The 22,036-nt window shown below is 36.3% G+C and overlaps 2 protein-coding genes and 2 long non-coding RNA genes across 4 annotated transcripts; 3 read left to right on the plus strand and 1 right to left on the minus strand.

The window, feature by feature from the left end:
• Positions 1-5,111: 5,111 nt before the first annotated feature.
• On the plus strand, positions 5,112-13,183 carry LOC110765028 (disease resistance protein RPS5-like). Its single transcript, XM_088248461.1, has 7 exons — positions 5,112-5,183; positions 5,610-7,215; positions 7,336-8,252; positions 8,577-8,847; positions 9,441-9,749; positions 11,902-12,206; positions 12,641-13,183. Exons 1-7 carry the CDS (start codon positions 5,112-5,114, stop codon positions 13,181-13,183), a joined length of 4,023 nt encoding a protein of 1,340 aa, XP_088104587.1.
• A 291-nt stretch (positions 13,184-13,474) lies between these two features.
• On the plus strand, positions 13,475-15,096 carry LOC110765024 (uncharacterized). The gene is made up of 2 exons (XR_002527966.2): positions 13,475-14,237; positions 14,812-15,096. It is a non-coding gene; the product is annotated as an uncharacterized LOC110765024 (long non-coding RNA).
• Positions 15,097-17,528: 2,432 nt separating this feature from the next.
• Positions 17,529-17,975, plus strand: LOC148296270 (uncharacterized). Its single transcript, XR_015833579.1, has 2 exons — positions 17,529-17,816; positions 17,888-17,975. It is a non-coding gene; the product is annotated as an uncharacterized LOC148296270 (long non-coding RNA).
• Positions 17,976-18,489: 514 nt separating this feature from the next.
• Positions 18,490-20,517, minus strand: LOC148296271 (uncharacterized). Its single transcript, XM_088248165.1, has 2 exons — positions 20,131-20,517; positions 18,490-20,047 (listed from the first exon to the last, which is right to left on the minus strand). Exon 2 carries the CDS (start codon positions 19,822-19,824, stop codon positions 18,718-18,720), a length of 1,107 nt encoding a protein of 368 aa, XP_088104291.1. The 5' UTR covers positions 19,825-20,047; positions 20,131-20,517; the 3' UTR covers positions 18,490-18,717.
• Positions 20,518-22,036: the final 1,519 nt, after the last annotated feature.

Consider the following 22,036-nt stretch of genomic DNA (forward strand, 5'->3'; position numbering starts at 1 on the left):
AAATTGTAGGTGTTGAACCGCTTGCATTTTTCGTTTGAGAATTTCCTTGGTCTTATTTTTAATGACAACCCAGAACTCCACTTTCAGCTTTGCTAATTCAGCTCCCAAACTGAGGCTCACCCGCCGAACCCTACAATATTTGGCGGGCAAGGAAACTGTAGCAATAATTGCTAGATAGGTACCTCAATGAGTTTCGAACCCCAAACAGGTGGTTCCCTGTAGAAGAAACTAAAAACTCACGGCAGCTAACTCAAGACAAGCAAACCAAATAACACAGCAAGCAAGTAAAAACTCACAGACACGGAAGAGAATAGAAGGAAGAAGACTCTTGCTGGAAAACTCAGAGAGAATATGGAAGAAAGGCTTGACCCGTCTGATAAGTTCACATTCAATAATAATAGTTTTTTACAACAACACTCTCATTACAAAACAAGAGACCAACGTCTCTTTGAGAGACAAACTTTTAGTCAAAAGAGAAAAAGTTGCCTAGAGGACATCAACCGACATCATGCCTATAGGGTAAAACAAAATACCCTATTGAGTTAATAAACAAAGCCAAGTCTAGCCGACAGCATGCTTACATGCTTTTACAAAATATGGATAAAGTTGGATTCCTTTGGCTTGGTTTAACTTTCAACAGCCTCCCTTAAACCAAGCTCATCATAACTCTGCATTCCCATCATCTTCTTCAGCTTCATGAACGCATCCATCCTGAGACCCTTAGTAAATATATCTGCAATCTGTTCTCCAGTTGGACAATATTGAACTTCAACCACCTTATCATTTACCAAATCCCGAATGTAGTGGAACTTCACAGGTATATGTTTAGTCCTCCCATGAAAAACAGGATTCCTTGCCAATGCAATCGCTGAATTATTGTCACAATAAATTGTTGTGGGGCTCTTCTGTTCATGATGAAGATCACCAAGTAATTGGCGCAACCATACTGCTTGTGTAGCAGAATTTGTGGCTGCAATATACTCTGCTTCAGTAGATGAAAGGGCCACAACTTGCTGCTTCTTTGATGACCAAGAAATCATTCCAGAACCAATATGAAATGCATAGCCTGAAGTACTTTTTGATGTTTCAACATCACCAGCCCAATCACTGTCCGTGTATCCTTCAAGCTTCACAGGACAATTAGCTGAATAGAAAATACCATCACTTTGAGTTCCTTTGACATATCTCAGAATTCTTTTTGCTGCCTGCATATGTAACTGTCTTGGAGTTTCCATAAATCTACTAATTAACCCAACACCAAATGTGATATCTAGCCTAGTAGCAGTCAAATAACGCAAGCTACCAACCAACTCTTTGAAAAATGTTGGATTAACCAAATTTCCAGCTCCATCTCTCTGTAGCTTCAATCTTTCTTGAACTGGAGTTGAAATTGGCTTGCATGACTCCATTCTAAAACGTTTGAGGATGTCACCAGCATATTTCTTTTGAGAAATAAAAGTCCCTTGTTCAGTTTGTTTCACCTCAATACCAAGAAAATAACACATCAATCCCATATCAGTCATCTCAAATTGAGATGCTAAAGCCTCCCTGAATTCTGCAATCAATCTCATATTATTTCCTGTAATTATCAAATCATCCACATACAGACAGACAATAACAACATCCCCTTGCTGATTATTTTTTACATACAAAGTATGTTCATATGGACACCTTTGAAACTTATGCTCCATGAAGTAAGAATCAATTCTGGTGTACCATGCTCTTGGAGCTTGTTTAAGGCCATACAAAGCCTTTTTCAGCTTACACACCATGTCAGCTTGCCCTTGTTTTACATAACCTGCTGGTTGCTCAAGATAAACCTCTTCTTCCAAGGTTCCATTCAAAAATGCAGATTTTACATCCATTTGGAATATCTTCCAAGCATTATGGGCAGCAAGAGAAATAACAATTCTAACAGTATCAAGCCTAGCAACAGGAGCAAAAACCTCAAAATAATCAATTCCTGGTTTTTGCTTGTAGCCTTTAGCTACTAACCTTGCCTTGAAACGATCCACATCTCCATTCTGCTTGTACTTTGTCTTGTATACCCATTTAACTCCAATAGGTGTCTTTCCTTCAGGAAGAGAAGTAAGCTCCCAAGTGTCATTCTTTTCAATTGCATGAATCTCTTCACCCATTGCTTTAATCCAGTGCTCATGTTCACATGCCTCCTCAAATGATAGAGGATCACAATCTGCATACAAGGCAAAATTCACAATTTCTTCATCTGAGGCAACATTTCCTGTCATTTGATAATCTTGGAAGCGAGATGGCAATCGATGCTCACGTGTTGACCTTCTTGGCTCAACTTCCTGTTGAATTTCTGGTTCATTTACTTGTTGATCATCTCCAAAATGATAATTATCAGCTGCTGGAAAATATGTTGCAGGTCTGCTTTCATTCAAGGACCAATCCCAAGTTCCTTGCTCATCAAAAGTGACATCCCTGCTGATTATAACCTTCTCTGTCTCTGGATTATAAAGCTTGTAGCCTTTTGTGACTGTGCTGTAGCCAATAAAAATACACTTTTCTGCCTTCTCATCAAGTTTCTTTCTAATATGATCTGGGACATGGGAATAAGCAATGCAACCAAACACACGAAGATGCTGAATATTTGGCTTCCTGCCACTCCAAACTTCATAAGGAGTTCTTCCATTCACACTTCTGCTAGGAGCCCTATTCAAAATATACACAGCACAAGCAACAGCTTCTGCCCAAAAATACTTAGGCAGATTCTTCAATTTCAGCATACATCTCACCATATCCATAATTGTTCTGTTTTTTCTCTCAGCCACACCATTTTGCTGAGGTGTATACCTGGCTGTCAATTGATGCTTTATCCCATTCTTCTCTAAAAACTCATCACAGACTATGTATTCTTGGCCTCTGTCAGTTCTCAGTACTTTTATCATTTCACCACTTTGTTTCTCAACATAGGCCTTGAACTTCTTGAAAGTGTCACAAGCATCAGATTTGTTCTTTAAGATATACACCCAAGTCTTCCTGCTGAAATCATCAATAAATGTAATGAAATATTTTCCACCACCGTGTGAGGTTGTCTCAACACTACAGAGATCAGAGTGTATCACTTCAAGAGGCCTTTGAGCTCTAAAGGCTTGTCCTTTAGGAAAACTGTCTCTATGCTTTTTACCAAGAACACGGGTCTCACATAAATCAGTAGGCACAGAAATATGAGGCAAGCCAAATACCAAATTTTTCTGAGCAAGGAGATTTAAACTGTTAAAATTTAAATGTCCATATCGCATGTGCCATAGCCAGTTATCATCAACCATCATTGAGCTGAAACAAGGTAATTTACAGTAACTGAGATACAATGGAAACAGCCGGTTTGGTGACATTTTTACCTTTGCTATTAGTCTATGATTGGCAGCATGGATGGTGCAAACTCCATTGACAATTTGGATGTCATATCCTTTCTCTGACAACTGTCCCAAACTCAACAAATTGTGCCGCAAACCAGGAACATAGTAAACATCTGATATGGAATTGGACGAGCCATCCTTTAGCCTGATAGTGATTCTCCCTTTTCCTTTGGCTGGAATCTTTGTTTGATCACCAAATGTGATCACAGACTGCACAGACTCATTCAAATCACTGAACAAATCCTTATGCCCACACATATGATTACTGCATCCAGTATCCAACAGCCACTTGTTTTTCTCATCATCATTTACAGCATTAAAAGCCAGCAACAAAGTTTCTTCATTGCCTTTATCATTTTCTGCAAACTTAGCATGATGCCCCTTATTTTCAAACCTCTGAGAATTGCATTCATTTTTGTAGTGGCCATATTTCTGGCAGTTAAAACACTGAACATTAGATTTATCACGAGCTTGACTCCAACTGTTGCTATCACGGGCTTGGCTCCAATTGTTGCTTCTTCCTCTTCCTCTGCCTCTTCCTCTTCTGTTTTCAAATCTATTCTGAACCCTTCTGTAATTTGAGTTATGATTCTTGCCATTTGATCTTGCTTCATTGCAGGACTCCTCATTCTTAGAGTCATTCTTTTCCTTCTTCACGTTCACTTGGGCCTTCAATGCTTCTTCAATCCCAATCTCTGACTTCTCATTTAATCTTTGCTCATAAGCTTGCAGTGAACCTTGCAACTCATCAACTGTCAAAGTACTAAGGTCACGTGTCTCCTCAATAGCTGTAACTTTGCCTTCAAACCTGTCTGTCAAGGTTCGAAGTATTTTCTCCACAATCTGGAGCTCTTTCATATCCTCACCATTGGCTTTCATTTGGTTAGCCAAGGACAAGGTGCGTGTGAAATAATCAGAGATGGTTTCTTTTTTCTCCATCTGCAGTAGCTCAAACTGTCTTCTCATGGTCTGCAACCGTACCTTCTTCACCTTCTCTCTTCCAATATAGCTGTTGATCAACACATCCCATGCCTCCTTAGATGTAGAGACATGTGCAATCTTCTCATAGACTGCTGGATCAATTGCACCAAAAATGTACATCAAGGCCCTGCTGTCTTTCTTCCTATTTTTCATCAACTCTTCTCTCTGGTTCTGTGTGAGAGTTACTTGATCTCCTGGTTCTGCAAATCCAGTTAATACAACATCTGTGTACTCCATCACTTTGAAGAAAAGCTCCATCTGAGAACGCCAATATTGGAAGTTCCCCTTCCCATCAAATTTACCAACAGGGCACTGCACAAAGTCATTTCTGTTTGCCATCCTTCTTGAGCCTCAGCTCTGATACCAGATGTAGAAGAAACTAAAAACTCACGGCAGCTAACTCAAGACAAGCAAACCAAATAACACAGCAAGCAAGTAAAAACTCACAGACACGGAAGAGAATAGAAGGAAGAAGACTCTTGCTGGAAAACTCAGAGAGAATATGGAAGAAAGGCTTGACCCGTCTGATAAGTTCACATTCAATAATAATAGTTTTTTACAACAACACTCTCATTACAAAACAAGAGACCAACGTCTCTTTGAGAGACAAACTTTTAGTCAAAAGAGAAAAAGTTGCCTAGAGGACATCAACCGACATCATGCCTATAGGGTAAAACAAAATACCCTATTGAGTTAATAAACAAAGCCAAGTCTAGCCGACAGCATGCTTACATGCTTTTACAAAATATGGATAAAGTTGGATTCCTTTGGCTTGGTTTAACTTTCAACATTCCCCAACCACTAGACCACAACTCACAGGTATGAAGAAGGATAACAATAAAATCAATGACTAGTATCTATAAATAATGAGTTGGAATTCGACCCAAAATTTTTAGTGTGGAAAGTGTACTGTTTGTTCTTGTAACCATGACAATACATTTTTTTTAATGTTATGAGACTATTTTTTGTCGAAAATGTTATGAGAATTGATTGGTGGGGTTTTGGTTGGTTTACCTTACTTTTTCATAATAAAAATTGTAGGTGTGGAATCGCTTGCAACAATTTCATTTGGTTTGAGAATTTCCTTAGTCTCTGGCAACTTTATATAAAAAGTCAACAGAAAATGGAAGAGATTTGTACTTCAATTGCATCTCAAATTGTAGAACCACCAGTGGCACTAATTGGAAGACAACTCAGCTATCTAATGTGCTACCATTGTAAGTTTGTAACATAGAAAGTCTAAAGGAGGTGCTTAAAAAGCTTGATGACAAGAAAAATGATGTGCAAAGATCTGTGGATGCTGCAAAAAGGAATGGTGCAACCATCAAAGATCAAGTTCAAAGCTGGCTGGAGGAAGTAAGCCAAATATTTCGTGAAGCGAAAGAACTTGAAAACAAAGTCAACAAGCAAAGGCGGTGTTTGTATGGATTGTGCCCAAGTCTGAAATCGCGGTATTCTCTGAGTAGGAAAGCCACGGAGATTGCTCAGCGTGTACTTGATCTCAAACTAGACGAAGGACTTTGTAATAATGCTGCCAATCCTGCACCTGTGCAACAGCTAGAGTCAATAATCTCTAGTGAAGGTTTTAAGGGTTTTGAATCCAGAAAATATGTCATGAATGATGTGCTTAGTACTTTGAGGAATGAAAAGACAAGAATAATTGGGATTTGCGGGATGGGAGGTGTGGGTAAAACCACCATGGTGAGAGAAATCATCAAGAGATTAGAAGGAACGAGTCTATTTGATGATGTTCTGATGGCAACTGTCTCCGCAATTGTAAACATTGGGACAATTCAAACTGACATTGCAGACTCACTGGGTATGAAATTTGTAGAGGAAAGTGAATCCAGAAGAGCACCAAGGCTACATGAGAGAATCAAGCAGAGTAAAAAAATCCTGATTATATTGGATGATGTTTGGTTAGAGCTTAAATTACAGGATGTAGGAATCCCTTTCAGTGATCATGAAGAGTGCAAAATTTTGTTGACATCTCGAAATGAAGAAGTTTGTAAAGTAATGAGTTGTAAAGATGACATTTTTAGAGTCCAAGCCTTAAATAAAGAAGAAGCATGGGAGCTTTTCAGTGCGACTGTAGGTGAATCCTTGGACAATAATCCTGAATTGTCTCATGTTGAAAAATTAATTGTTGATGAATGCAAAGGTTTACCCATTGCTATCATAACTGTTGGTAAAGCTCTTCTACCAAGTAATGGCAAGCATGAATGGAATACAGCCTTGCAAGAACTGAAAAATTCCCTCCCTGAAAACATCCCTGGAATGGAACCCGAGGTTTATTCTTGCATAAAAGTGAGTTATGATAAATTGAATAGTAATGAAGTCAAGTCATGCTTTTTACTTTGTTGCTTATTTCCAGAAGATTATGATATACCGATTGAGTATTTGGTAAGGTATGGGTTGGGTCGAGCACCTTTTAGAAACACCAACACAGTCGAAGATGTAAGAAACAAAGTGCATTCTTTCGTTGGACAACTAAAAAGAAGGTATTTGTTGCTGGATAGTCTCAAGAAAGAGTGTATCAAAATGCATGACATAGTTCGTGATGTTGCTATATCAATTGCCTCAAAAGATCCTCACAGATTTATGGTAAGATCGTTTGATACAAAAGGTGGAGATGGAGGATGGTTAGGAGTACAAAAAGCTACAAACCAAGAACATTACAGTGCAATTTCATTAATTGATTTTAAGTTAGATGAAGATAATACAGATGGTTTGGAGTGCCAAAAACTTGAGCTTCTACAACTGAAAAATTTCTCCAATTCAGAATATTCCCACCACTTTAAAAGGCTGAAAGAACTCAAGGTTTTAGCTTTCTTGGGGATGGATATGTCAAGTTATTTGGCCTCAAAAATATCTCTAGCACTCGGAGAACCCAAGTAGCTTCATACCTTGTGTCTAGAGGATTGTAAATTGGGAGACATATCTCATGTTATTGGAGTTTTTGAGAATTTAGAGATCCTCAGCTTTGCTCGCTCTGAAATCAGTAAGTTGCCTAAAGAAATCAAAGATCTTCAACGATTAAGGATTCTAGATGCAACAGATTGTAAAGGACTTGAAGAAATTCCTCATGGTGTCTTATGCAACTTAGGGAGGTTAGAAGAGTTGTACATGGCAAAAAGCTTTCTCAATTGGGAGCCAACAATAGGAAGCAAGGACGAAATGAGCATGGCAAGCCTTGATGAGGTGACGTCTCTATCTATTCATTTAAAAGTCTTAGCCATAGAAATACCTGATGGTCAGATAGTGCAGAATGGGTTTCTCTTAAAGAACGAGCATATAAGACTTCATTTATCTATCAATACTAGTCAGTCACATGAAGAAGAAGACGACTTAATGCCTGGTTATCTATTTGAAAAGAGTTTGATGCTTTATGGTGATGTAAAGGAATATATGGAGTTTGGAACAGTTGGATACCTTTTGAAGCAATCTGAAGACTTAAGCCTACACTACACATGCAATTTAAAGAGTTTGATGCTTTTGAAGCAATCTGATGATCAAGTGGGCTTTCAACGCTTGAAAGTTTTATCAATCATGTATGACAAGGACATAGAGTATCTTATGAATGGAACAGATTGGACTCGTCAACATCTAGACAAGTGCTCCTTTATGTACCTAAGATCCATTGCAATTCACAGTTGTCATGAGTTAAAATATGTCTTTTCACTATCCGTAGCACAAAACTTGGTACATCTCCAAAGCTTAACAGTTCGAAGTTGTACTAAAGTGGAAGAGATCATATCAAAGGAGAGAATGGAAGATGATAATGCATCTCACATGATAAAATTGTCAAGATTAACAACTTTGAAGCTTCAGTATCTGCACAAGCTCCTTGGTTTCTACACGAGCAACCAACACGACTCTACCTATGAGGTATATATGTATCTAAATATGTTAGTTAAACAAATAATTAATATTTTGATGCTTAAATGGTACATATGCTTTTGCAATAAATATGTCTTTGAATATTGCTTTTTGCCTTATTATTTCTACATACATAAGTTAGAATAATAGTTAAGTTTGTCTGCATATGCAATAAATGTTTATTGGTAAATAGTAATTTATGACAGAGGATGTGGGAATATAGTTAAGGCAATTTGGAAATAAGACAAATGGTGGAAATTCATTACTTATGTATTTCTTTCTTTTTGGCTCATGTGTAAGTTCATTATTTATGTAGAATTAATTAATGTACAGATTATAAAGCCCAATGATGAAAGTGTGAACAAGATGAAAGAGACTAGGAATGACGATCAAGTTGCTGGGTCCACCTCATCTAAAGCACTAGTGGGAGCAAGTTGTAATGCACTATTTCCTTCAAATTGCATTTCATGGTTACCAAATCTAGAGGAACTAGTGGTGTCGAAAGGCAGGCAAGGGTCAGAAGAAAACAATGAACCAGTAGTCAATGTGGTATTTGATTTAGAAGGGCATGACTCAGCATTTTCTCAATTACAGACATTTCGAGTGGGGTATTTAAATGAGGTATGTAAGTGTTTGTTTGCATGTGATTTTCATAGCAATTTTAGAGTGCCTTGGATTGCATGGAGATAAGTAACTTGAAGTTCAAAGCATGTACAACTAGAGATGCTACCTTCTGTGAGTAATATATAGTAGGTACCCATAGCACAGATATCACGTGCTAAAATTCATGATAAGCAACCAGCCACGCAATCAAAAATAGAAAAAATAATGAAAGAATCACGTGCCCTAATCATGGGTCCAATATCACACCACAGAGCAACTCAGAAAACAGCTTTATGATATGACCCATGCGCCGTGCTACTTGTTTTCTTGTTACTAAAAATAAAAAAATAACAATACCTGTACCACAATTATTGCTTTATGATATGAGTTATAATATTAATTCTACGCATTACTCAAATTTTAAGTTATATGTTGTCTTGTCTATTAATCTCATAACACATGAGTGAACGAAGTACCATATAATAATTTCTCAGTAGAAAGAGCAAATGAGTCGAACATGAAGTTGTCGCCTTTATGAGTAATACGTGGAAGTCACTCATTGATTTATTGAGTTGTCATCAAATAACACTATTTTTCTTCTTTTACATCACAAGGAGCATTTGTGGAAGAACGTTCAACCTGGATTCCAAGGTTTTCAAAATGTAAGATCTTTAACAATTGGATATTGTTATGATCTGAAATATCTATGCCCCTATGAAATTTACAAGCTCCTTGTGAATCTCCAAGAAGTCAAAATATACATATGTGAGAATATGGAAACTATAGTACTGGCAGCTGCTTCCACAGAGGACAATATCCATGAAGAAGGGGAAGAGACAAGTGGCAGTGGCGCGATGACTTTGTTTCCCAAACTACTCAATCGCTTCACACTAAATGACTTGCCAAACTGTTGCATTCCTAAAAGGACACAAATTAATGTGCAAACAACCAATTAAAAATACCCGCAAGTGCACGAATCTATCGAAGTATAGATTATGTAAGTACGGGGTCGATCCCACGAAGAACTTGTCGGTTTCCTATAAGTTCTAATTCGAGTACAAAGAGAACACTTAATTAACACACCACAATGCACAAATGCAAATTTGAAACTAAAAAGAAAGTAAAGAAATGTAAAAGAAACAAACAAAACAAAAAAAAGGAAATGTGCTGTGAACAGTGACCAACGACCGGTCGTGAGGTAAGAGCGACCGGTCGTTTTTGGTCTGGCGACCGGTCGTTAGGTAAAAGCGACCGGTCGTTTTAGTACAGAGTCGAAACTTCAAAATTATGTGCTGAGCGACCGGTCGTGAGACACTAGCGACCGGTCGTTTTTGGGCAGAGTCGTTTTCTCTGTTTTTTCCGTTTCGACCTCTGTCCAGTGTTTTGCCTATAACTTTCCAACCATACGTCCAAAATTTACGTTCTTTATACGGTTGGATTCAGCACAGAAAATGGAAGAACACAACGCGGACCAAAAGTCCAAAACAATTACGGAAACAAATAAAAACAGTAACAAAGACACAAAACGTGTCGAACACGCAACTCACACACACATTTGGGGGGGGGGGGGTTTGATTTGTTTGATGTGACCTATTTCTATTGCATGAAAGTAAATGGACTTTGAAATTCAATGAGAAAGGCAGAGATGAATTATCAAATAGTGGAATCAAGATGTAACAAACACTAGGGTTTCGGAATCCACCTTAAACAATTCTACCAATGTTCATGGATACTCAAGTGATGAACTCTAAACGTGTTGATGAAGATGTTCGCAATCAAGACCAGTACGAGTGGCTCAAGATGCATTGATTCTCTCTAATGTACGTAAAGTGCAGTACGAGTGCTACAATACTTGTGCCTTTCCTATAATCGAATCTAGGTGTGCTTAGTACTTTGATTCAATTACAAGAAAAACCCATTAAGTTCAAAGAGAATATGAACATCACAAGAACCCTAATAGCAATGGTGTTTACATTAGGTATTCAAGAAACCAATTCACATGGATGATTCTTACTTCATCCATTTATTGCTTAGGATAACATGAAGATACACATAATCCCAACAATCTCAAGAAGCATGCTTTCAAAGATGGCCAACCAAGGAAAAACACACATCAAGGATAGATTAATTTGGTGAATTGGAATTCATCAACAATATCTAGAAATTCATACATTCAAGTATCAAAACAATAAGGTAATCATGTTTAGGGCTTCAACCTAAGCCCTAGCTATGGAGTTTAGTTGCTCATACTCATTCCAAATACAAACTCAAAATAAAATTAGAAAGAGTTTACAGATTTTGAGAAGATGATGAAAGCTTCAAGGTCATCAATGGTGGAAGCTTTCTTCTCCACTTAGCTTGGCTGCACCTTGGCCTTCTCCAAGCTCTAAGCTCTCCAAAATCTGCTCTCCTCTGTGTAATCTCTCAATGACTTTTTTCCCCACGTTCAAAAGGCTCCCCAACTTCAGATTGCAATTCCCTTTTGCTTCCCTCTCTCCTCCTTTCCAGCTTTTACTTTTAGTATTCTAATGCAAAGTCTTCACCCATTGTCTTCTTGTCCCCTTGCAAATGATGAAGCCTTGTCCTCACAAAGATGCCAAATGCTTCAGAAAATTTCTCATCTACTAAGGTAAATTCTTGTTACCAAGTGCTATGGTAACAAGAATAATCAAGATAACACAATGGAGGTAAAAGCTGGCCAATTCCGGATTTCCAGAGCTGTGGTAACATGCTGGATTGGTTGGATAGGCAATACTTGTCCAATGAAGCTCAAATTTGGATATGTTGTAGTTAACATCCATTGGAACAAGTTTCATGAAGATCTTCACCTCATCCGAGTACCAGAGCATGCTGATCCCAGGCCAAGAAGTTGACCTACGAAAATGAACAAAAACAAAGTTTATAACCAATAATGCACTTTTAGCTCATTTTCATTCCAACCAAGGTAAAATCTAAGAAAACACAAAAAGGAAGTAAAAAGCTATAAAATGTCAAGAACTAACTCAAAATAGTGGGTGAATAACATGAAAAATCATGTGTAAAAATGAACCGAACACAAACCTCGAGAGATTTTGCACTGATGCCTATTCTTTTGCATGGTCCTCCTCCACGAGAAGTATGCACTTGAGAGATTGTAGAAAATTAAAGACATTGGGTTTTGCACCAGTAAGCAAAAAGCTGCCTGTAGTTGCAGAGAATTTAAGTGATGATCATGAAAGAGGCAGAGAAGAATCGGGATTTGGATGTGCATCATCAACTGGATTTGGATATGGATTTGGATGTGCGCCACTAGTCTGCTTACAAAGTCGTCCATCTACTCGCAACTTTACTCAAATATTGCCCCGCCTTGTACATAGAGAGGTACGTCATTATTCTAAAGCAATATTTAGTGTCGATTTTGTGAAAATTGGTCTTAGGTATAGATGTCATTGAAGATAAAATATAAATAAAATGAAAAAGGAAAGTTAAATGGGCTTGGCCCAAGCACGGCCCATGACAATTGTAAACACTTGTTCATTTTTATTTGGGAAATGATCACCATTATTTTCACAACCAGTCTTATTGATATCTAGAATGTGATAATATACAATAATTAAACTGCTTAGTTAAACAATAAACAATATTGGTACCTTCTTTTTATACGAATACTGGTAACTAGCTTAGTTCAACAATAAACAATTCATTTTTCATTTTTAAACAACGTTCTTGATTTCTAGAATGTGATAATATCTCATATGTTTATGATTGAAACACTAACAAATTAATATACAATTACTTTTCTACCATTTTGCCAGGTTACGCCGGCAAATCTTCAGACCTCAAGTGCTAGCGACAATCTAGAAGATCTCCATGTAGAATGGTGCAATTTATTGGAAATGATATTTTTGGTTCAGGAAACCCCTTCTACTCAAGCATTTGATAAGCTGAGGGAATTGAAGTTGCGGTATTTACCAACGCTGAACCACATATGGGAAACGGGTTTACAAGTTAGCTCAGGCTTTGGAAACCTGAGATTACTGCGAGTACAGGGCTGTGACAATTTGAGATACTTGTTTTCACTGCACATAGCCAAACTTCTTACCTGCCTTGAGACAATAGAAGTTTCCGAGTGTAGTGCGATGGAGAAAATTGTTGGCGAGGGAGAAGGAGAAGGAGAAAGTATTAAGGATGAATTGACATTTCCGCACGTGAAGTATATCCAACTTGAGTATTTACCCAAACTTGAATTTTTCTGCTCTCAAGCTTATACTTTGAAGTGGTCGTTAGCCTTGAAGAAAGTCAGGGTTCGAAAGTGTCCAAAATTAAAAGCGTTTTCTCCTGAGTCTCTATATGTATAAGCAGCCGACATAGACCTGGCAATATTACACACGACCCGTTAACACGACACGAATTCGCACGAAATTATAAGTATTTGGGTTGAGCTTAATGGGTCGGGTTGAAAACGGGTGAACCCGTTAGCCACCCGTTAAGCTAACGGGTCGTATCGGGTCAATTCGCGAATATTCGCATCCACCCGTTAAGGAGGGTATTTTTGTAATTTTCCAAAATATTTTTTTAAAACATATCTTAATTCCTAACACCAAACAGATGCTTCTTCTTTTTTCTGTTATTTTTTATCTCTCCATCTGTCCCACTTTCTTTTTTAATATTATTTTTCCTTCAACCTATTCTCTCTCCGTGACTTCACTTTTTTCTTCTTCTTTCCCCCTCTCTCTCCATCTCTTTATTTTTCTCTTCTTCTTTCCCCTTTTCTCCAGCTCTCTTTTTTTCATTTTCTTCTTCCTCTTTCTGTCATTCTCTATCTCTCCTTTATTTTTAAAAAAATATATCTTCTTCTCTCCACTCAAAAGACCTAGCCCAGTCAAGAGAAGATTGTTGTGAAACGGAGACCTTCATCACGGCGACATCACCTGAGATTTTAGATTTCTTCATGTACTTCCCCATCTCTCTTTATTTCTCTGTTTTTGATGTTGTTGTTGGGTTTTAAGTTTGGATTGAATGAGAGTAACTGTGAAAGTGGTTACCCGAGAGAGAGAGATGGAGGGACCAATTTTGTAAGATACTTGAGAGAGAGAGAATGGGTTAGGGCTGAAACGAAGAAGGGAAAGAGGGAAGAAAAGTTAGGGCTCGGATTTGGGGGAAGAAGAGTTAGCTTTGGGTAATATTTTTTTTCTTCCTGTTTATTCTTAACGGGTCGTGCGGATTTTTTGCGAATGGTAACGGGTCGTGTTTGGGTTTGATATTTTTCACCCGTTAAGTTAACGGGTCGTGTCGTGTTCAACCCGTTATAACGGGTTAACACGAACACGACCCGGAACCCGTTAAAACGACCCGTTTGCCAGGTCTAAGCCGACATGTGTCTATAAAGCGTCCACGTGGAAAGAAAAGAAGGTACGTTTTCAATTGAACCAAGCACTATGGTCGGTCACTATAAAATCAGTAGAAGATATATATAGCTTAATATATTTTCATGAATTGGCGTTGCTTTTTATTTTTCTTTGCCTTATCTTTCGTATGTCATTAGTCCATCTCCACATTTTTTAGTATTATTATTATTTTTAAACTTCTTTTCAGGATTTACTATTGTTTAACCATTAGAGAATAATTTCTATACCATAATTTTGTCTCTAATTGGCACAGAGAAGCCATAAACCCCTGATACCTAAGCTCTATGTTCTTAAAGATTATACTAAGTACCCTGATAACACAAATGTAACTCAATAAAAAGTACCTTAATTTACTTATATGCTTTTAATTGGGCTCATTCCCCTGATATACGCCCATCATGGACTATAATACAAAATAATCTCTAATCATAATAAACGTTTAAATCTAAACTCCCACGAACTATTTAATAAAAAATAAAATAAAAGTTGGATTTATTTGAAATGTCTATATATGGCTCGTGAAAATTCTTATTTATTAATAATTTTTTTATTCTTTATTTTGTATAATCTTTGAGAAGAATATCATAAGAAGCCAAGAAGCTAGGGACAAGACTACATGATATGTTGCGGTGCACATCTACAAGATACCATGACATACCAATTTCGTTACCGTTGTTTTCATCACTGATTATACATGTTCTTTGTTAATGATCCTCATATCTTGCCATTGCATCTCTTTGATCAGATAATTTAGTTATTATGTTTAGTTGTATTATAAAACTGGATTTATTTGGACCTTCCTTTTAATATGTAATATTACCATATTGAATATTTGGATGTTTGGCTCATGAGAATTCAATTCATCTTAAGAACTTAGTCATTTTGAGTATAATATCCTGAATTTATGTTTCTCCATTGAATTGGGTGAACTCAACTCTCTCTCTCTCTCTCTCTCTCTCTCTCTCTTTTTATATATGTATATGCACTTTCATTCATACATACACGTATACACATGTGGGAAGTGGTGATTTAGTGAAAAGCTAAGTAAGACACTACAACAAAATGTTGCTTTAGTGACGATTTTGTCAGCAAGGAATTATATTTTCTCGTAGAAGTATCCTTTCAGCGAGGAAAATGTTAAATTTTCGCAAAAAGTGACTTGAATTTCGTTTTCAAATTGGACCAAGCTATAGCGACGACAGGTTGGATGCAGCGACAAATAATGTGGACGTTGTAGATTTTCACAGCGACGAACTATTGTTTTCCTTGTGGAAAGTATAGCGGGAATTTTTGACAATTCCCTCCAATATTATATAATCCTTGCAATAGAAGACTTTTAATGAGGCATTAATTTCCTTGCAGTATGTCTCCCACATCGTTAACGAGGAAATAGTTGTTTCCTCACAGATAGTTTAGTATGAATTTTTGACAATTCCCTTCAAACCTATAGCAACAAACAATATATAATCCTCACAATAGAAGCTTTTTAAAGATGAATTAATTTCTTCTCCCAAATTATTTTCACCATTTATTTACAAGGAAATAGTGTTTTCCCCGTGGCTTGGCATCTTCATCATTGTTTTGAAGTTCAGAAAGGAAGCACACTCTGCTGCATGGGTTTGTGAGGTTGATGAACAATGGAGGATTGGTTTAAATGAACACGACGATCGTTCAGACACCTGCATAAATTGTAAAAAAATTCTTTTGGTTAGGGTATAAACTAAGTCCATAACTAAATGAAAAAAAAAATGATCATAACTCAGGAAGACGACAGAGACTTGCATAAAATATACAGAACTCGTTCCCAAACTGTTCCAAAACAATGGGGAGTTAGTCTACTGCACCGAACATTTGACAGAAAATTGTTCACACTAAACTTTTATATTCTTCATTTATGACTACTTTAAACTTTTAATTTGAATTAAATGTCACAAAACACGGAATTGTAACCAAGTAATTAACCCTGTAAGTGAGAGTGGTTGGCAGCAGCCCCTCCAGTTGAAATGAATCCACTTTTTCATTTTTTATTCTATTTACCACTATATTAATTTGAGTGATATTGTCCGTTAACAATTAATCACATCATCTCTTTCACGCGAATAACTTGCCCCTTTTTTTCCTTTTCACTTTATTGTCTTGTTTTGCACAATTTGCCTCTTTTTTCCCACACCTCTCACATTTGTCAACATCTACTACCCTACTACCTATCCCATATTCATCCCTTTGTCTGTCTTTGTCTATTTCCTCACATACACTCTCTCTTTATCATTGTTTTCCTTACTTTCACTGGTCTCATTTTAAAATTAGCCACGTGCCTTGTTCATGCTTTACCTTTCTGGTTAAAGGGGAATACCGCTAAATGCCACTCACAATTAAATTTAATTTGCAAATATCACCCTTAGTCATACATTTTACAAATACAATCTATAAATCACACATGAAAAACTATAAAACAGAAATTAAACTAAATGACTATGAATATACCGATAGCGAGTGTAATCGTCGTGGTGCAAACCATGCTGCATCTGAGCAGATCAAGAGATGCAATACTGTAAAAATCAAATTAAAAAAAAAGAAGACAAAGACGTAGTGAGGGTCATCGCTGCCATAGAAGCAGTGGCCCAGGACCAGAGGATTTCTGCCCCAGTTTCTTTATTGAGCTCCTTGATATTTCTTATTGAATTTACAGTTTCGAAGCATGAGTTTCTCTTTTCCTTTTATTCCTTTTGTTCTTTCACAAGGTAACTAGTTTCATCAAGCATTCTCTGCTTTCGTCAATGACTTCATTGAAGCTAATGGCAAAGCTGATGCAATACAATTCCTTGTTGAGCCCATCTAAAATTTCAAAGCAAGTTACAAATTTTATAGAGCTCGGAGAATTACGGAAACTAGCAACATCATGGAAAGGGCACCAGACGAGTTTGATGACATCTTTTCATTTTGGATGAGGAAATGGTGTTTGTATGCTGAAATGATTAGCAGTTCCATTAAAACAGACTGAAAGATTTTGACTAAAGATTCTGAAATGACGAAAATGCAGAGGTGAAAAGTTTTGTTCACTCATAACTCCATCTTTATCTCCATCAGCTTTCTCTGTTGTAACCATCAACAGGGCGACGGCCATGGGCCTCCGATTTTTGGGGCCTCAAATTTTTATATATTAAGTAGTAATAAAGTAGTAATATTAATTAAAAATAAAAAAAAACATAAAGAAAACAAATTGAGCCAGAGAGACCGTTGAATAAACAATCATCATCTGTCTCCCACTCCATCCTCACGCATGCCTTCTTTTATCTTTTGTACATCCTCATCTGTCTCCCACCCCACGCATGCCTTTTTTATCTTTTATTCTTTTTTCTGCCCAGCAGCTTCTTTTAAAACTCAAGATTTCTCAAATAATTCTCTCCCAAACACCTCTCAACTATCAAATCCGTCAGCCCTGTTCACAGATCCAAAGCATCAACTTCCTAAGCTCAAATCGAAATTCTCCCTCTATCAAACTTGTTCCTCTTCATCTCTACTATAACATGTCCAAAAATTAGCCCAATCAAAGAAATTTAGACACCTGAAATGCAGTTTTAGTGTAAGTATGTCGTTTGATTTCTTTTATATACATATTTGAATTCTTTATACATATTTTTTATATTATTGCAGATGTGAAATATAGATCAATTGAAGTGAAAGCTCTGCAAGATTAAAGTGGTTTAATACAACTTAAGCATAAACCAGGTTGTATTGGTTTTTTTTATTGCTTAAATTTAGTTTTTTTCCTTTGCTGGTTGTGTTTGGTTGCTTCCTGGTTGTGTTTGGTGTGGTGTGTTTATTTTGTTCATTTGTTGTCTCTCACTTTCTAGATTTAAGAGTTGCAGTAACAAAAATGGTTAGGAAACATGAATCTGGAAGTCAAAAAAGAAATAAAATGAGAAAAATAGAAAAAATGATTCAAACTCAAAAAGGAGCTCTTGATAAGTTTTTTTAAACTAGTTCTTCAATTGACGATCCATCTGATGAATTAGTTAATGAATCACAACAACCAATTAGTCAGGAGGAAGAAATGAGAGAGAATGATACAAATGAATTGAATGTGGTTGGTGATCAATTTGAGAATGAAAATGAAACAAAACAAATAATTCATGCTTTGAATATCTATGATCCAAGAATTTGGGATAACATTGATAACAAAACAAAGGATATTTTAATAGAAAAGGGTCCTGTAAGAGAAAGTAATCTCCAGTTTCCTATTGATGGCCTCTCTAGGCATTTTTCATATTCTTATTATACAAGAAAGTTATCAAATGGGGAGGGTCAAGATAGAAAATGGCTAGTGTACTCAAAAGATGTGGACAAAGTATATTGTTTTTGTTATAAAGTGCTATCATAACCTTGGCCCCTTACATTATTAATATCAAGTTTAAGACACTTTAATACAGCTTGTAACTCATTAAAAAGCCCACATCCAGATGTATCATCCACTTTCAAGAATTCTAAAAAAAATACTCTTCTACCTTTATGGGAGCATTTGACACATCTACACATCGAATTATTAAAGTCATTTGCTCATGGTTACTTACATCTGGAGTACAATCAAGTATTACAGAAAAATATTTTGCCTCTTTGATTTTTTCAATGATAGCACTTCTAACCTTGGAGCCTAACATACCAATAAACTCATTTTGAATTTTATGACTAAGATAGTGATAATGAATCTCATTATTTTGAATACGTCTAAAATGCTCTTGCAGTACCAAATCAAATTCTGCAATTAATTCAAGCAGCCCCAAAAAGTTACCATTGTTATCTTGGTAAATTTTCTCATTCTCTACACGAAAAACTAAATTTCTTTTAGCAAGACATCTCACAACAGAAATTATTCTTGCTAAAACCAATTTCCAATGTTCCTTCTCTTTTTTAATTTGCACTTGTAGCCCTTTATCAATTGTGTCATTCTTTTTCAATCTAATTTGCATGTCAATCCAAGTTCTCATGTTATTGATATGCTCAGTACTAGTTTCATGTTGTTTAAGCCTCTCACTTAAACGTTTCCAGTCATTAAGCCCTTCATTTGCCAACAAACTTCTAATTTTCACAGATTTAAATAACTTACAACAAAAACAATATACTTTGTCCACATCTTTTGAGTACACTAGCCATTTTCTATCTTGACCCTCCCCATTTGATAACTTTTTTGTATAATAAGAATATGAAAAATGCCTAGAGAGGCCATCAACAGGAAACTGGAGATTACTTTCTCTTACAGGACCCTTTTCTATTAAAATATCCTTTGTTTTGTTATCAATGTTATCCCAAATTCTTGGATCATAGATATTCAAAGCATGAATTATTTGTTTTGTTTCATTTTCATTCTCAAATTGATCACCAACCACATTCAGTTCATTTGTATCATTCTCTCTCATTTCTTCCTCCTGACTAATTGGTTGTTGTGATTCATTAACTAATTCATCAGATGGATCTTCAATTGAAGAACTAGTTTTAAAAAACTTATCAAGAGCTCCTTTTTGAGTTTGAATCATTTTTTCTATTTTTCTCATTTTATTTCTTTTTTGACTTCCAGATTCATGTTTCCTAACCATTTTTGTTACTGCAACTCTTAAATCTAGAAAGTGACAGACAACAAATGAACAAAATAAACACACCACACCAAACACAACCAGGAAGCAACCAAAAACAACCAGCAAAGGAAAAAAACTAAATTTAAGCAATAAAAAAAACCAATACAACCTGGTTTATGCTTAAGTTGTATTAAACCGCTTTAATCTTGCAGAGCTTTCACTTCAATTGATCTATATTTCACATCTGCAATAATATAAAAAATATGTATAAAGACATGTATAAAGAATTCAAATATGTATATAAAAAAAATCAAACGACATACTTACACTAAAACTGCATTTCAGGTGTCTAAATTTCTTTGATTGGGCTAATTTTTGGACATGTTATAGTAGAGATGAAGAGGAACAAGTTTGATAGAGGTCGATTTGAGCTTAGGAAGTTGATGCTTTGGATCTGTGAACAGGGCTGACGGATTTGATAGTTGAGAGGTGTTTGGGAGAGAATTATTTGAGAAATCTTGAGTTTTAAAAGAAGCTGCTGGGCAGAAAAAAGAACAAAAGATAAAAGAAGGCATGCGTGGGGTGGGAGACAGATGAGGATGTACAAAAGATAAAAATAATGCACAACAAAAGATAAAAGAAGGCATGCGTGAGGATGGAGTGGGAGACAGATGATGATTGTTTATTCAACGGTCTCTCTGGCTCAATTTGTTTTCTTTATGTTTTTTTTATTTTTAATTAATATAACACTTTATTACTACTTTATTACTACTTAATATATAAAAATTTGAGGCCCCAAAAATCGGAGGCCCATGGCCGTCGCCTTTCGCGCCCACCCCTCCGGGCCGGCCTTGTATAGAGGGTGGGGGCCGCGTTTGGAAGTTAGATTGGGGGAGGGGCTGCTTGGCCTCGTCGCTTAGCATGGGTTGGGGGTGCCCCTTGAGGTAGGCGATGTCCCTTTAGAAGACACAGATGAAAATACAAGGTTTTGTTTGTTTTTAAAAATAAAAAATATATATATATTTTCTTATTTTTAAATTCTTCTTTAAAAACAATCAAAGGAGCTGACCCTTGGGGGACTTTAGGTTGCTTTGCCTGGGCCTTGTTGTACACACACATACCTGTATGGATTAATTGCAAACCCAATAATACACTATCTACTCATAAGACAAATAGGGTGTCTAAGATTTAAAGATTAGTTTGCGTTATTGCGACTTAATATTCTTGTTTGACATATAAGTACAACTTCCACAAAAGAACTATCGAGCACATGCATATTTTTCTTAGTGTCTCTACATGAATGACTAGAGAACAGTCATCCTTCTAATTAACTAAACATAAGATGCCCCAGTTTTTATGGATTGTCAATACCCAATTAACAATCTTATGGCTATGAACTATATTGACTATGAGGATGAGAGAGCAAGGTCTCATGAATCTAATTAACTTGTTTAAGCATATAATTAATTATTAATAGGAATATTTCTATCAATAATGATCTTACTAATTTAATTTAATTTTGACGGAACTGGTAGTTGACCGGGTCTCTCTCCTTCTCTCTCTCTCTCTCCAAATCTAACGGTGTTAACTATAATTCAAAGGTCAAAATAAAGACTAAAAATTAAACAAATTTAAAAATTAAAAAAAAAAAATCCTAGAACACCCCAAGAACCTAAGCCCAGAAAACCACCCCACCCTCGTCGCTCATAATCCTCGTTTCAAACCTGCTGTGATTGACATAAAAACTAAAGTTTAGTTGCATATCTAGAAACGCTTAGTTTCAAATCTAATGAAACCGAATCACTATTAGGAAAAATCAATAAATGACTTATAATATAAGATGACAACGATAATTTATTATTCAATATTGTAGAGAACAACAAACTACAAAAATCAATATAAACGTATAAACAAAGTAAATACAGGAAACTGACTTTTATTGTAGATAGAGGCTTGCGTATTTCGCAATGTCCTAAAGACAGAATTTCGCCTCCTCTCAGTGCTTGAAGTTCAACGGGCGTCTATCTCCCAGGATTCAACTATCTATAATCCAAGGGTCCAGCACCGGATCCTTGGATTCTGGCGAACGATGGTGTGTTTCTCTCCAATACAATTTGTAAGTTTAATGCAGTAAAAGATGGATAAAAGATGTTCGTATTATGGCATAGGACTTCTGCTTTTATAACAGACTCGCGTACCCCTTCAAAATAGCAATTAACAACAGTTATTCGTG

Source organism: Prunus avium, chromosome 2 (assembly GCF_965620075.1).
Source record: "Prunus avium chromosome 2, drPruAviu1.hap1.1, whole genome shotgun sequence".
NCBI lineage: Eukaryota > Viridiplantae > Streptophyta > Magnoliopsida > Rosales > Rosaceae > Prunus > Prunus avium.

What these genes read in the sequence shown, in the direction of transcription:
- LOC110765028 (XM_088248461.1), top strand. Translation starts at nt 5,112, where the DNA reads ATGGATAAAGTTGGATTCCTTTGGCTTGGTTTAACTTTCAACATTCCC. An exon ending in TCAATTACAGACATTTCGAG is followed by an intron (nt 8,848 to 9,440) that starts TGGGGTATTTAA and finishes ATAACACTATTT; the next exon opens with TTCTTCTTTTACATCACAAG. An exon ending in CTTCACACTAAATGACTTGC is followed by an intron (nt 9,750 to 11,901) that starts CAAACTGTTGCA and finishes ATGAACCGAACA; the next exon opens with CAAACCTCGAGAGATTTTGC.
- LOC148296271 (XM_088248165.1), bottom strand. Translation starts at nt 19,824, where the DNA reads ATGGTTAGGAAACATGAATCTGGAAGTCAAAAAAGAAATAAAATGAGA.